At 43.2% G+C, this 15,438-nt stretch overlaps 1 protein-coding gene across 1 annotated transcript in view; it reads left to right on the top strand.

Annotated features, from left to right (window-relative positions):
* The window catches only part of KSR1 (kinase suppressor of ras 1), a 57,538-nt gene that overhangs the window by 18,017 nt on the left and 24,083 nt on the right, over positions 1 to 15,438 (top strand). The window contains exon 2 of the mRNA XM_015881175.3: positions 8,869 to 9,009. Coding sequence (XP_015736661.1) covers positions 8,869 to 9,009 — 141 coding nt within the window. The remainder of the gene's footprint in view (positions 1 to 8,868; positions 9,010 to 15,438) is intronic.

Genomic DNA, 15,438 nt, shown 5'->3' with positions numbered 1-15,438 from the left:
AGAGCTGTTATGACAAGGGTCAGTGTTTCAGCTGTGGCACTGCCTTTTGAGGTATAAAAGTCCTGGAAGGGAATGCAGGAGAACTTTTTTACTGTCTTGCCAAAGGCATCATTAGCTCTGCCTAGTCCATTTTTGACAGGCATTTGTTATCTTATTGCTAAAGACATTGGTTAAGGGCCAAAATTGTGTTGAACTAGACTTTGCTAGCCTTAGCTGTTGAGGAGAAAACTGGTAGTGATATTCTTCCAGGTTGTCACTCAGTTTGTTAGAGCTGGTTGAGATTTGGCTGCAAGTGAAGAGAGACTGGATCAGGGAATCAGATTTGACTGAGAACAGGAGATGTTCTGATTTTGGGCAGAAGTTCTCTACGTGGCAGGTAAAACCATAAGCCTGGTAAGTGGCACATGCACCAAGTCCATGAGTGGATGAGAAACTTTAACAGGTCTTCAGGGTGATTGGCAATAATGATGTCCTTTTGCAAGGGGAAGGATTATTCTTCCTGTGTTCCATACGGAAATACAGTTAGGCTTAGTAAATCATGGCTGAACTAAAGTTGCTGGGTGGATGCTGGAAAGAAGTCTGAGCTGAGGGATGATTGAGCTGCAGATCTGATGTGGCAGCAGCAGGGTTGTGCATAGCAAACAGTAAATGCAGTTCTTAGTCTTGCAGAGCTCTCTCAGTCATTCTGCTGCAGTTGCATGACTTTGGGTTACAGAGGAAGGGGGAGAGCTTTCATTGTTAGTGTGCACTGTGTGTGAAAACTGTGATCTTTAAGCAGAGGACTGTGCCTGCAGCTGCATTAGGCTTGTATGAAATCTCAAAAGAGAATCTTGCTATCGGATACAGGGAACTGCTTGATTATGCAGTGTCATTTTCCCACTCCCACCCTAAGCTGGGAGGCCTCAGCTGGGTGTTTACAGCTCTTGGTTGTTGGGTTTGTGAAAAAGAAAGGAGGGGAGAGGGGAAAGGTGGGATGTGGCCTCCAAGTGACCCAGAAATTATGCTGTCTGCATCATCTAACAAAGCAGAAATAACATACTGTAGTGTTTGGGCAGTGGCTATTGTGTCAGCCTCAGGCATGACTGAAGGTTCAAAGGAAAATGCAGTCATCTGATGTTACATTTCTCCCTCTACCTCTCCTTGTTTTGTTTTTTAATTTGCTAATTTATTAATTTATTTCCACCCCCCAAAATGTACCTTGTGCATACACTTTTTTGCTGGCTTGCACTGGGTCCTGTTCTGCAGGGTTTGTTTAGCAATGCATTGAGAAACTATTTCCTTTTTTAAAAAAAACAAACAAACCCAAACCAAAAGTCCTTCAGCCAGTACAGACATTTGGGCTCTGCAGAAGTGGGAGGCCCTCAGATGTCTCTGCTGTAGCTGCTGCAAGTAAGGCTGGCATGGAGACCCTTATGCACAGATCCTCATCTGATGCAGATGCCTGTAGCTTCCTCACTGTGGCTTGGTGTGACATGCAGTGCAGTGTGCTGTGGTGCTGCTGTCTCTCAGAGCACTTGTTCTGTCTTTCCTGTCATTCCAATCTCCTCTGCTTTTTAGAAGCTCCGTAGCAGTCATTGCTGCCATGATCTGGTGTGGTGAGATCAGAGGACTGAAAAAACTGACCTGTTTTTAAAACTGCTCCTTGAAATTGACTTGTACAAATTGTGTTTAGTCCTTCTTCCTCCTCCCTTCTTATTTTTAAAATAGTGATACTGCCCGGGGTCCTGCATGTGTGCGCAGTTGGTTTTGGCATTCAAAACAGTGGCACTGTTATCCAAGTTGTCATTTTCAAAGGAGACCGTGCTTGTGGTCTAGAGTAGCAAGAACTTCTATACTTGGTGCCTTTGCCCCTGTGTAATCAATAAGGGAGGATGGGAGACAGATACCAGGAATTGAGTTCTAGCCAGAACTGGAGGATGGGCCCCTCAGTCTGGTACGAGAGTGCTGCTCCCTCAGCCACCTGCCTGCTGAATGAGGCAGCTGGGCTCAAGTACACAATGTAAATTCTGCTGACTGTGGGTCGGAGTCTGACATTTATATGAGTTCCTTTTCTCAGAAAATATCTCCAGTAAATGAATCTGCTACCAGCCATTTTGTAATGTTTCATCTGTGAACTTGGCCTCTGGTGAAGACTCATGTCAACATATTATCCTTTAATGTATTCAGTTTTGTTGTTGAGGGCAAAATCATATGCATGAGAAACTGAGTGAATTACTTTTAGGATACATCTCTCTATTTTGTGTTATATGTTTTGTCCTTGTACCGCCCTTGTGCTTGCCTTGAAGAAAGCTGTTTGAAATCCACACTGGATTCCAGGTAGCTTTGAAGTTTGTGAGATTTTGACTCATCACCTGAATTCTGTTTCAGCTGAGTGTTCCTAATGAAAGATCAGATGGGAAAGATGGTTTTCTATGCAATTGAACAAATTTTTTAATGAACAGCTTTAGATCAGTTTTACCTGCTAAATTAACACATCATGTTAAAAGACTACAGACCTGCTGTCTCCTCTTAATCAGGCAGATGTGGTTAAGCCAAGCAAAAGGGAGCAGTTCTGACTCAGTTCTCTTCGTACTAGAGAGAGAACAGTCCACATTGCCATAAGCTATCTTTGTCCTTATGCTCACAACAAATGACTCCTCTGAATGCGGAGGGGAAAGGAGAATTTCAGAGTCTTCAGATGCTGCTTGGTGATACTGTGATCAGATGATAACAATTTAGATAGCCAGGAGGCACTCAGATGAGTCAGCTGCTTCAGGCAAACTGAGCTCAGTGGTAGGTTGGGTAGTGTATAGGAATTGCAAAGACAGTTGGTTTGTTGTTAGTTGAAGAGTTCTGCAAACCATTGCTTTGAACCAGAACTGTTAAGGGTGGTTGCCTGAACAGTGGGGCTTATGAGTGCTTGGGGGATGGGTTGCATTGTGTGTTTGCAGATTCTCACAGAGCTGATACTAGAAGCTGTGTCTTGTGATCCTCCATCCTTCGGCTCCTTGCTCCATGTGCAGTCTGTGGGATAGACCTCACAGCTATTTCTGTGTAACATATTTCTGTGTAATATTGCTGCATACTTTTCTCAATAAAATTCTTAAATTTCCGTGGGTCAATTCAGTGGCATCTTTCTTCAGTTTAGATGACTTTGAAAAAGTCTCCTGAAGTACACTCACAGGCTGCTGGTCTCTGAATGATTGTTGAGATCTTAATCAGTTTCTCACATGGTTTCTGAGCATGACTTCAGAGATAAATCTGGCTAGTCAGATTCTGACTTTTTTGGATCCTTTTAGCAGTCATGTTGCTCCAGATTTTTGGGGTCAAAATTAGGGTTTTTCTATACACTGGTGCTGGGGAAAACATAAGAGTCAGCTAAAGGTGTAAAGTGAATCCACTTTTCACTGGATGCCTTTAGATGACTCATCTCCCAGTGTCCTCATGTAGATAAGCTTCAAGATCAGAAGATGTGGTTCCCAAGGCAGAAATGCTGCCCCTCCCACAGTGCAAGGGACACACGCAGTGTCCTACTGCAGCACAAGCTGCTGTTTGATGCTTCAGCGAGCACACCCTGCCCTCTGGGTCCTGTTCTCAGCAGGTTGGTAGAGGAGTTCCTTCCTGATTATGGAATATAGGTGATATACATTTCTCTTAGCTGCATGTAAGAGCTGGTAAGCCACTGGCTTGTTAAATTGCCAGGCAATGAGTGGAAGTATTGGTGGAAACTCACATTAATTATTTCCAAGTGCTGCCAGACTCTGTGAGATTTCATCTCAGTGGACAGGAGAAGCATGAACTGCTGTTTAACATGTGCTTTGTTTGTTGATTAATGTCAGCTGCCTATTGCATACATTTTAGGCCATCTAGAGAAGTTGAAGGCGTCAGCGAAGAAAACAAGATAGGTTTTGTGAAAATACAAAAACATTTTCTCAACAGTCCCAAATTGCAGATATTCTGAAGCAGTCTTGGCTGCTCCTTTGGTATAGTAGCGTCCCTGTCAGAGTACCTTTGACTGTCCCCAGGTTCTTTAATGTATAATTTCCATTCTAGGCCTCAGTTTCCCTTTTTAAAATTGAAGGTAATGAATCTTGCTGCATTTGTAGGACATTCAAAGATATGAGCATTCAAACAATGAGAATGAGCTATTTGGATCAACTGCTTTGAAACCAGACTGATTTTTTTTTCTCTGTGTACGAGTTGCATCAGGTATAATGCATTTGTCTTTTAGTGACTTCTGAAGTAGGCTGCCATTTTCTAAATATGAACAAAATGCAGTTGACGAGTAAAGCTCTGAGGGATAGTTGACTTCCAAATGCGTGAAACCTAATTTTTCATGTGTAGTTCTTAAGGAGAAAGAGAACTGGATGTTCTTGCCGTCAACTCCACTAGAGAGGGAGGAGGAGGGCTCTAATGGAGCACGCCCTGTATGCAGCGATTCGCTCCAGCTGCTCCATATCCTGTCTCTGTTCTTCTTCCTTCCCATGTCTGTGGGTTTCAGGCAGTTGGAGTATTGCTGCTTCTGTCGTGGGACTTGCCACTTGTGATGAGTAGGCTGTGCTGTTTGGCAGGCAGGCAGTGAATAGCTTAGTATTGGCTTTATCTCTCTGTCTAGTTTGTGGTTGGAGACCTGCATGTTGTTTGTGGGTTTCTTACGTGCGTCACTGAACCCAGAAGTTTTATTATATTCTCAGAAAAGGGTTTTGCAACAGCTCAGCTATTAAAGCCTAACTGTTCTTGAGTTAAAAGTCTGGGCAGGAAATAACAAAATGAAATCCATCCTAGGGGAGAAGCGTGGTGCATGTAGGGTGGGAAAAGAATGCAAATATACTATTTATAGGAAGAGGGGAAATCAGTAAATGTGAAGGAGTTATCATGGGAAAACCAGACTTGGCAATCTGAGATACTCGGATCCGTGCTGTCAGAATATTTCTCCATTTTAGAAGATTACATCTCTGCTATATCCAGTGATGAAGAAAAGTTTTGTTGAAATCTGTGCTATGCAGAGTACCTCCCCATGGTGTCCTTTTAGAAGCGTGAACCTTCTCAAATGAAAATATTTGAGTCTTTAAGCTGTGTGACAATCATGGAAGCAGTGCCTACTGCAGGGAATTCGTGCAGGCAGAGCTGTGTGGGGGACAAAAGAGAGTTGGTTACTCAGTTTGCTTACAGTCGCACAGCAGGTGCTGGTGGTGGAGCTGGAAGAGGGCTCAGCTGCCTGGAATCAAGGTCCCATTTTTGATGCCGTGCTTCTGGTGTTGCACTGACATGGGTGAGAAAAGCTTTTGCGGGGGATGTGAGAAAAGTGACTGCATTTCAGGAATATCCTTATTTAAAGCAGGATGCAGTTCTCATTCTATTTGCAGATTGTAATAAGCTAATCTGGGGCCATATATGTATACATATAGACTTTTTTTTATCCCCCCCCCACTCCCCCAAATAGATGTTAAGTTCATCTTGCCTTCCACTGTGGTTTTTGGAACAGATTCCTCCATACTTTACCAGAGTCAGTGCTTGCAGTTCCCTGCTTTATACTGGGTCATGTGCTACTTTGAAGGGATTTGCATGTCATTAGTTCTGCATTGAACTAAAAGTGGCGCTCTGGCTTTAGAGACTATGCTGATACCTCATCCTTCTTCCAGGAAAATAGATCTTGCCTGAAGGGAGGTGCTACACTAAAATAACATTATGGACAGAGGAGCCAAGCTGCTACATTGACTGGCTGGCATTTCATGCTGACTATACCAGTTTTAAAATCACCAGCCTTTCCCTAGGTGCTCAGCAACCTTGAGGAATACCCGGGAGAGGCAAAGGGGTGAGATGACCTGGGGAGAGAAGCAGTAACATAAAGCAGCACCCTGGGAGTTCTGCATGCTATGGCTTACTGACTTGTGGCTGACTAGTTTGCCTTTGGCTGGATTTTGTGGTTGCTGTTTGTGTATCAAAGTGCGCACAGTCACTGAACCTTACTTGGAATGGCCTCCAGAAAAGAGAATGCTTGGTTGTTTTCTGTCATCCTTCTGTTCTCCGTGACAAGTCAATTGCACAGCCTGGAAGCTGCCCTATTTTTGATTTATGTAGGATGACTTTTGGCATATTGGAGGCTATTGAGTGGTCCCCAAACTTCATGCAAGTTCTTCTTTCTGACCCTCGCTAACAGACCTTCCCTTCCCTCTCTTTTCAAACCATTTCTTCATTCCTACTGCCTCCATTCCTTCTGTGTGCTTTGTTACCCGGACTTCTAGTTCCCATCCCTTCTGTCAGGGTTTTGGTTGTTCTGTTCCTATCCTTACCCACAGCTAATTCCTTGTTTTCTAATCTCTTCTGCCCTAATGTTCTCTGAGGAAATAAATTAGGATGCAAACACACTATGTCTGGAGGCAGTAAGAGCGGAACCAAGCATCCTGAGTGGAATTAAACCCAAATGATGAGAATGTGAGTCGGTCTCATTAACAAAGGAGTTTTGGGGCAGATGGGCAAAAATCCTACGTAGGATCCATGACAACATTCAATCTAAATTGTGGAAAATTGCTTTGAATGTAAGATTTCCAGCTCCTTCCCTAACATGGGAATTACCTCCACTCCAAATACGTGCAGACTTATTTTAATTACTAGGAAGATTTTCAAAGTCACACCATGTCTAATGTGGGCCAGCTGGCTGGAGCATGTCAGACTCTATATGACAAAAAGCCAAGGCATGAGGTGGGGAAAAGAATGCTGAACAGCAGGAAAAAAAAAAAAAAAAAAAAGCAGCTAGCATGAAAATACTCTGAAAGGCATCTCCAGGATCATTACAGACCTGGCTGCAAATGGAGGACCTTACTGGATAGATGAAAATTCATGACAAAGAGAAAGCAGCCAAGATACCTTATGTGCCCCTGTATGCACTAGGTTCACTCTGGAGGAACAGAGCATGCGTATTCCAAAGGCATCTTAATTTAGGGTTGCATACAGATGAAGGTGCTACTGTGTAGGAGGGCATAGCTGACAGCCAGTCTTTGAGAATGAGTACAAGCACACCGAGCTGCAGCAGCATTCAGAAGTTGCAGTCACACCAGCACAGGGCACTATGCTGAAGGAGTGAGAGCTGACTTGTCCCCAGCTGGCATGGGGACAGTACCATGGGCCTATGAACCCATCATCAGCATGCAGCCACAGCTGCCTATAAAGCGTGCCCTGCACTGCTCTATAGCACTGGGATTGACTGCAGAAAGCAAAGGTTGGCAAAATGGAAGTGTTATCCTCCCCTTTCTATAAAAATATGTGCTGAGGTTGAGAAAGATTTCCAAGGTGATTTCTGCTAGGTATTATGCTCCAAAGCCATGCTAAGAAGTGAAGAGTTAAAAGGTTCCTCTGATTTCAGGTGGATGACAAATGTTCCCACATCTTATATGCCTGTCATCAGAACATGCATCCAATAGCATCTACTCCTGTGCTCCCAGTACTGCCAAGGAAGAATGTATGTTTTTTTTTCTAGGATAATTATCAGATGATAATTACTAGTATTAGTAGCTCTCCCAGACTGATGAGCATGCCAAAAGCACTGTACTCCATACAGCGATCACTTAGTTGTGATCAAATACAATATCCATTTTCCCTCCAGTTTCTTACATATCCTTTATCTAGGGGGAGGAGTAAGTGGTCTAATTGTCTTTCCCATGCATAACATACAAGTAACATACAGCATTCTTCAGATAGAGAGACTAAAATTATTTGGAGCAGAAGCTCAAGAGAGGTTTTAGTGGTCAGAGAATTTGTGTTTGTTTTTTCATTTATGGTCTGATCTTGCCCCAAATGCTACAATTTATTGACTAAGGACATGTCTTAGTTTATGAATCATGGATCCGCTAACTTGATTTGAGGCACTGTTTTGTAAAGAAGGTTTTGAAGCCCAAGTCTACCCCACGGGAATGTGTGACACAGTGAGAAATCTTTTGAGAGTATTTTGTTTTTGATAAGCAGACATAAAGTACAAATTATGTTCCTTCTTGTCATTTTTATATTTGGTGCTTGACATGTCAGTTTCTGTGCAGCACATTAAGCATGAGATGGGCAACCATAGAATGGAATAAATCTTAAGTTTTCATTTTTTTAAAGAAGATAATGTTTTTAATGCTGATTTTGTAGTAGAAATGGGCTTTGGTTATTCCTGCCTCACTCTCTTTCTATTCCAAGTGAAGGCCTGATGAAAGATAGTGTAACAAACATATGGGAGCAATGGGTCAGAGGACAGGTAATCTGGCACGTGACACTAGCAGTGCTCACAGCATCCAGAATGAGATTGCATCTACCTGTGCAGTGCTGTTAATTTGAATGTAGTTAATTGTTTCCAATGGCTGGGATGCCGTTTCATGTTTTGTCAGGATGCCCAGCTGCTGTCCAGGACTTTTGTAGATATGGATTTAGTGTTGCGTCCTGCAGGAAGTGACCCTACCAGGTTCTACTGATACAAATTGTGACAATATCATTAAGTTTGCTAGTGTTTGTTAATGCCCTGCCCTGCAATTCGTTCAGGAAACAGAAAGAGCTGTGTCACAGAACCAAGGAGATAAAGAAGCTCTGCTGAGTCTTTGTACCAAGGCAATAGGGGGTCCTGCTTGAAATCAGTCACTGAATATGCGATATACTTTTGGGAAACTTATATATAACATAACTCTGACAAACTTCTGCACTACCATCTCCTGAAATTCTAAAGAATAAAGATACTCAGTGTGAGAGAAATGCTTCCATGTATGAGCTTCTGAATGCCTGTAAGAGTAGGTCATCATTATATCACAGAAGAGCCCCACTCACAGACATCTCCTTTGACTTGGTGCTATGCAAGCATTGCCTGTGAAGTTGACAGCTTTTCCCAGGGAACTTAATGGTTTGCTTTCTGGATTCCAACAGGTGAAACTGATTGACTACATCCACCGCCAACGGCAGTGCAAGCTGAGTGTGCCCCTGAATGACAGGACAGCAGAGCTCAACAGCTACCCGAGATTCAATGACTGGTTAGACATTGTCAATGTGAGGAAAGAAGTTGTACAGGTAAGAAGGCAACCATCATCACAGAACCTTCCCGCCCACTCACATGTGACTTTCTCAGCTGCCTGCTGGGTTTGAGTTAGTTTTCTGGGCAGGTGTGAATCTGTGCTCTGGATTTTGACAGAGTGGGAGTCTTTACTCAGAAACAAGTAATTGTTTGTTTTTTTTTTTTATTTCACACAAAAGCCTTCTCCTGTGAGTGAGGTCTGATCCAAACTGATACCAAAGAGTATTGCATCAGTGCAAAAGAATGAAATGAATAACTCCTCTGGTGTTCTGTGTGGTGGCCAGCATCAGCTGTTCATGCTCACAGACTGTGAATGCTTCTGATCTTTACAGATTTTTTATCATTTAATTCTTAACATGCAAATCACTGAAGACCTTTTTATTGCACAGAATAATCTGATACTCTTGCTGGAATCAGCAATGACCAGACAAGCCAACGCCCCCAGCTCCTGTCTGGACACATTTTTTTTTAAGAGTCTGAAATCCTGCCTGTGTTTAGGTGATAAGTAGAACCTCAGGGTTCAGATTGTTTCATTGGGTTTGGCCTGTGCATGACTTATCTATGCTGTTTTGTACTGGGGAAAGTTCTGTTCTGCATAATATTAATGGCAGTGTAAGTAGAGTTCATTCTACTGGCAGCTAAACAAAGCAGGAAAGGCTTTTTCCACTCTTTTTTCACATTTTTTGGCCCTGCAGGCCACATGAGCGTTTCCACTCGATTTCCTTTGATCCTTACACAAGCCACAATTTCTTAGACTTCATCAGGAATCTGCCTGTAAAAGGACTAAGTGAAAAATGGAGAAGATTTCTATGAACGTTATTCCAGATTGGTCCTGACGTAACTGAACAGGTTCTGGTGAAATAGGATGAGTTGGAGACAGAGTTGTACCTTTTATTTACTACTGTTTATTTTAAATGTAATGCTTTAGAATGGATATTATCCTCCAGGTCACTGAGGGCGTGGGTCGTGCAGCTGAAGGTGCAGCAGAGACAGTGAGAGAACAGAAAAGCAGCCTGTTGCTGTGGCCAAACTGCCAGGCTCACAACTATTGTTGGTTTCTAGGGTTACTGGAATTGCTTGAGCCTAAAAGAATGTCTTTGTAGCTCTTTTTGAAATCCTCTGTGGTGCCTGCAAAACTGGGGGAAGGGATGAAGAGGAGGAGGAAGCAGGGAGAACAGAGGTGGATAATTCAAATCTGCCACATCCTGATAATTCAGGGAGACTGTCCTTCTGTACATGTAGTCACTAAAAAAGGTGAGCAAATTTGGTTTTGATCCAAGTCAGGAAGAGAATGTTTTCCAGCTGTTCATTCTTTTTCTTTGTGCTTATTACCTTCTCCCAGTCAGTCACCAAGGTATGAACTGTTTTTCCTTCTGTTCCCTGGATCAGAAATACGAGAGGTACATTTATTGAAATTGCTCCATGATTCCAAATTTGTGGCTATTTTTTAAAAGTTCTGCATCCACTTCATGCAGCTGCTGAGTGCTCCTGGAGCATTTAGGTTTGGTGAGCAGGAGAACTGCAATACCTTTTGTCTTTACAGTGATTTTTTAGTAGAGATGTCTGTCCATGATGGGTTGTCTTTCAGAAATGTTAGAGGTGTCATGGGATCATTCCTGTTGTTGGTTAGGGTTAGGGTCATGCATGTGAACATTTCAGCTGAATCATTTGAAAATAGCAGTCATTGACAGAAAGTGCTTTGATAGATCAGCTATTATGAAATACAAAATGGCTGCCCTTAGCATTATGCACAGTCTGTGACTTGACTGGGAAGCAGCCATAAGGGAGCCTTTAAAGAGATAGCTGAGTATGTCAGGAAATGAAAGCGGGAATGTACTCGGTTCCTGTACCTGGTTCTGCTGCTAGTGTACGTGTTTACTCTGGGGAATCACTGAACATCCCTAAGAGCCTGATAGCTTGTCTGTAAAACTGAAGTACTTATACTGGATTTCAACACTACAAGGAGAAAGAAAACCTCACATATGTTGTAATAATCTTTTCATGTTAGGCACGTAGCTCTCTCTTTTCTGAGACTTTTAGGCTTTGAAACTGACTGAAAAAGTTGCCAACTACCTGTAGAGTTGGAGAACTATCCCTTCTGTGATTCTCAGAAGCCTCCAGCTGCAGCAGGGTCCTGCTGCAGCCACCTCTGAGGTCTGAAGGTACAATGGAGGTGTGCTTGGGTGAAGGGTTTGCCTGTGGCCCACTACTTGCTTCAGGAGAAAGGCCTGAGTTCATGCGTTGTTTGTTGTTTTCTTAGGAATTTTTGCTTTTTAAAATGGTTCTGGTTTCCTTTGCACTTCTGGTGTTGCTGGAGGGAGCACCACAAGGTTGTGCTAATCTCTGACACAACACCTTTGAAAAACAGCCTAATTGCAAAGCAGTTTTTTAGCTCAGCAGTTAGAGAAACAATGCTCTTTTTCACCCTCTCCACCTCCTCCTCCTTCCCTTTCCCCCTGCCCCCAGCTCTCTCCCAAATAAAGCTGCCATGCAGGGAAGTACAGAAGCTCCCTGGCTCTCCCATCAGAAATAGAGCAGCAGCTCTAAATTAGAATATCTGCTGACTCCTCTAGTCCAAACTGAAGCCTATTTTTGCCCAGTGACTTACTCTAGACATTGTGAAGCTTGAAAGCTCTGGGTGTTATAATTGCTGTCTTGTTGTTGGGCTCCTTTCTTTCTTTGAAAAGCTATATTTAAAACAAGAATAATGTCTGCTTGTAAAATCCTTTAGTTCTGGAAGAGATTATAGTAATAACAATGCACTGTTTATGGCATTGGGTGACAGCTCAAGCTCCTGTGAACATGGATAACAGTCAGCCAGTCATGCTGCGCAGAGTGAAAGGGCTGTTCTGTGTGGACCTAGAAAACTTGGAGGTAGGTGGTAAATACAAGTGTTGACTTTGTGATCCTGTTTGCTGTCTGTGAATACGCTGTTTGGAGGGGTAAGGAAAAAAGGAACCCCCCGCCCTAACTCATGCTATTTCTGTTTCTTTGTTACTGTGCCTCTAATCAGTTGCCAGACAGATTTGTATCATAGGAAACAGTGGCTACTATAGAGCAGGTTCTGCTTTGGAGCTGGCCTAATATTGTTCTGTAACTTCTTTATTTCTTTTTAAATACAGCATTTTTTCTAGGAAATGCCTTGTTTTTGGCTAGGAGTTCTGGAGGTGGATTAGCACTGCGTGTATTAGGTTACTACCAAAAGTGGTGCATATACAGCTAAACATGGTGAACTGAAACTGGGAAAAAAAGGTAGTTGAACTGAGAATGAAAAAATGTGGGTCAAGGAAATCTGCAGAAAGATGCATTTAAGTTATGTAGTTGTCTCCAGTGGGTGAAAGTTGCTCTGTAAAATGTACCTGGGAAAATACACTGTTCTGGATTGTCATGCTCCCCTTGAGAGCTGGATATGGGAATTGAGGGGAGTGTGAAGGAAAGAGGATGTGAGCCTTGCTCCTAGGCTGATTGAAGGAGTCTCTTGCAGAGCTATTGGCTGGGTTCTGGGCTTGGAGCATGTCTTCCAAATAAAAGTGATTAAAAAATCTCTATTCACTTACTTTCTTTAGCACAGAAAAAATTCTCTGTCTTTTCTCTTGTTCTTCCCAGAAACTTCAATATTCTGTTTCTGAATATAACTTGTCATCATCTTAAAAAGCAAATTAGAAATGTAGTCATCTCCTTATTTCTCAAAGCATGTCTGAACCAGCCCTGCTCACTATGTAGCAGGGGTTCCAGTCAATCAAGTCTGGAAAGCTGTTTTTAGTACAGATAACTGTCCTGCATAGGGAGGGGCAGATTGGTTCCTGAGCAAACCAGGGCAGCACTTGGCAGACAGCAGCAGAGCATTGAGTAGGAATGAACTTAAGATCCTCCTGCTGTCCCTGTGAGAGGCTGTACAGGATGAGGCCCTGGTACAGCATTGATACTGTTAGATCGTGACCCATGGTTTTGCTGGTTGGACTGGGCTCTAGTTTGCAGTTGATCATGCTGATCAGTTGTTTGAGGAAAGGCGTGGCATTTCTGTGTGTCCATCTTTACTTTAGCTGGGGGAATATCAGAGGTAGATCTGCCTAACCCTGTCAGGTTTCTGCAGGTGTGTCCTCTCATCTCCTATAAGGATATCTATTTGGGATTTCTCAATAATAGGATATCTATAATATAAGGATATCTATTTGGGATTTCATGGCTCCAGCAGCAGAAACTCTGACACGATGGCTAGACAGCTGAGATCCAGAATCTGCTAATTGTGTGCATGCAAATAAACTCTGTCATGCAGGCTTTGTGCACCTGTACTTCATCACCACGTGCCAGCTGAGGGCCACTCCCCAGCGTAAGCAGCCATTCCCTGCTGCTACCAGGGCTTACTGGCCATGCCGTGGCAGGTAGGTGCCCCTCACAGCACTGAATCACTTAAGGCATGGTGTTAGTGAGGCTCACACACCCCTCCAGACTGCAGTGAGATGCTGCAGCTGTACACCTGCCCTCCTACAGAAAAGCTGCAGTTTCTGTTCACAAAGAGCAGAGTGGGACTGCCCTGAGTCTATCAGCTCGTCTCCACCCACTGGTTGCGTGAGAGCTAAAATGTGAAGTTATTAAGAAAAACCATAGCCTGTAAATACAACAATGCAAGTTAGAAATTCAATGTGGGAGGCATTCCAGAATGCCCGTAAAATCTACAGAAATCTAAGAACAGAACAATTTTTCAGTAAATTCTTTGTTGAACACCAGTAAGCCAGAGAGGGAAAAACCATCAGGCACAGAATGTTCTTAAGAGCATCCTGATGTGCTTTGCTTAGAGCTATCAGTGGGAATTTAAGCACCTTATGTAATGAGCTTTCTCTTCTAACATCTGCTGCTTGATGGGAGGATGGCTGGTGAGAGAGTGTATTGATTTAAGAGGAGGCACCTGGGGCCTTGTCAACTGTCTGGCTTTACAGGAAGAGCCATGTCTACGAGGTTGAGGGGCAGGTCAGGCTGATTTGTCCAAGTACCAGCAGCATTAGCTCTGTAGGCTTATCTGCACTAAAGAATCTTTACCAAAAATACCTCATCCACTGTGTGAGATATCAGCATTTTTGCCATGTTTCAAGGATTTAAGTTGGACACCAGATAAGATTAAAGATATTATGCTGTCATGAACTCTTCACCCTGGCTAATTCAGAGAAACCTTTGGATGGCTTCTGAGATGTTCTGGTTTGCACTTCTCCCTTTTAAACATGGATGCTACGAAGTGCACAGTCTGTTTGTCTGATAAGCAGGTGAGCTTTGTAGAGAATTTCTCTTCCTGGGTTGGATTTTTTTTTAACATCATTTCTGCTGCACAGTGTATATGAGTAAGGCTATAAGCTTTGCTGGTGCTGCTCTGAGGTGCTGGAAGATTGAAAGCAGCAGTTTCTATTTCTTTATATATTTTTTCCTTTTAATAAATTTGGCCTTACTATTACAGTAGTATGTGAATATCTTGCAGCATGCTGTGTCATTCTGTAGTCAAGGAAAGGTGTGCCCAGGGAGGTGGCACTTAGCTGGGCCCTAATGTCAGCCTATAAACTGCGTTTATTTTGAAGCCACAGCACCTGTGAAGAATGAGATGAAGATGAGTCTGTTGAACCCCTGTTGCTCACTCAGGTGCTGAAAAATGGGAGTAACTGCTTCTCAAATGCCCAGAATTGCACTTGCACCATTGGGGGGCTGGAGCCCACTTCTGCCCAGCTCAACAGCTAAACCAAAGCATCAGCTGGCCTGTTTTAAGATCGATCTTGAACTGGTGACCATTATCACTGTCACACTGGCTGGGAGGATAACACAGGTAAATTATATAAGGCTGATCTTAGGGGCTCAGGTTGGCCGGTTTTATATTAAGCCACTGTGTATGTGCAACAAGAGTGGTTCTTTAAAGAAAGCCTCTTACTTCCCCTCCCTCCCCCTCTTCAAAGGCTTATTTCTTTTGTCGTGTGGCAGCAGGTTCAGAGAGTCTGAGCTGCCCCAGCTGAAGGTCATTGGGGCTGTGTAAATATAATCTCCTTTTCTGTACTTATACTTTCCTACAACTTGCTATTCTGTTTTTCTAAAATTAAACTAGTGAGCAAAAAAGTAGACTGGACTTTGTGTGCTGGCCCAGGAAGGAGATGAGCTTGCACTGCTGGGGTGTGCCTGGGTGAAAGCACACTTTATCTTAGGATAAAGAGCAAAGCCAGCAGTGAAACAGGGCTTCCATGTGGTGCTGTACTGTGCCTTGTGTTGCATGCACTGAGGCACAGAGCACAGCGCTGCTGGCGGAAATGAAACTGGTCAGCCTTGGGGTGACGAGTTCAAGCCCTCTGCAGCAAATGCGTACCACAAAGGAAGAGATGGCTGAGCACTTGTAGAAAGAGAGCCTGGAGTGCTTTGTCATCTTTTAAAAATTGTGTTAAGGTTTTTCTCTAAAA

Source organism: Coturnix japonica, chromosome 22, assembly GCF_054131305.1.
Source record: "Coturnix japonica strain WE chromosome 22, WE-NBRP24, whole genome shotgun sequence".
Lineage (NCBI taxonomy): Eukaryota > Metazoa > Chordata > Aves > Galliformes > Phasianidae > Coturnix > Coturnix japonica.
This window is presented reverse-complemented; position numbering and strand designations above follow the sequence as displayed.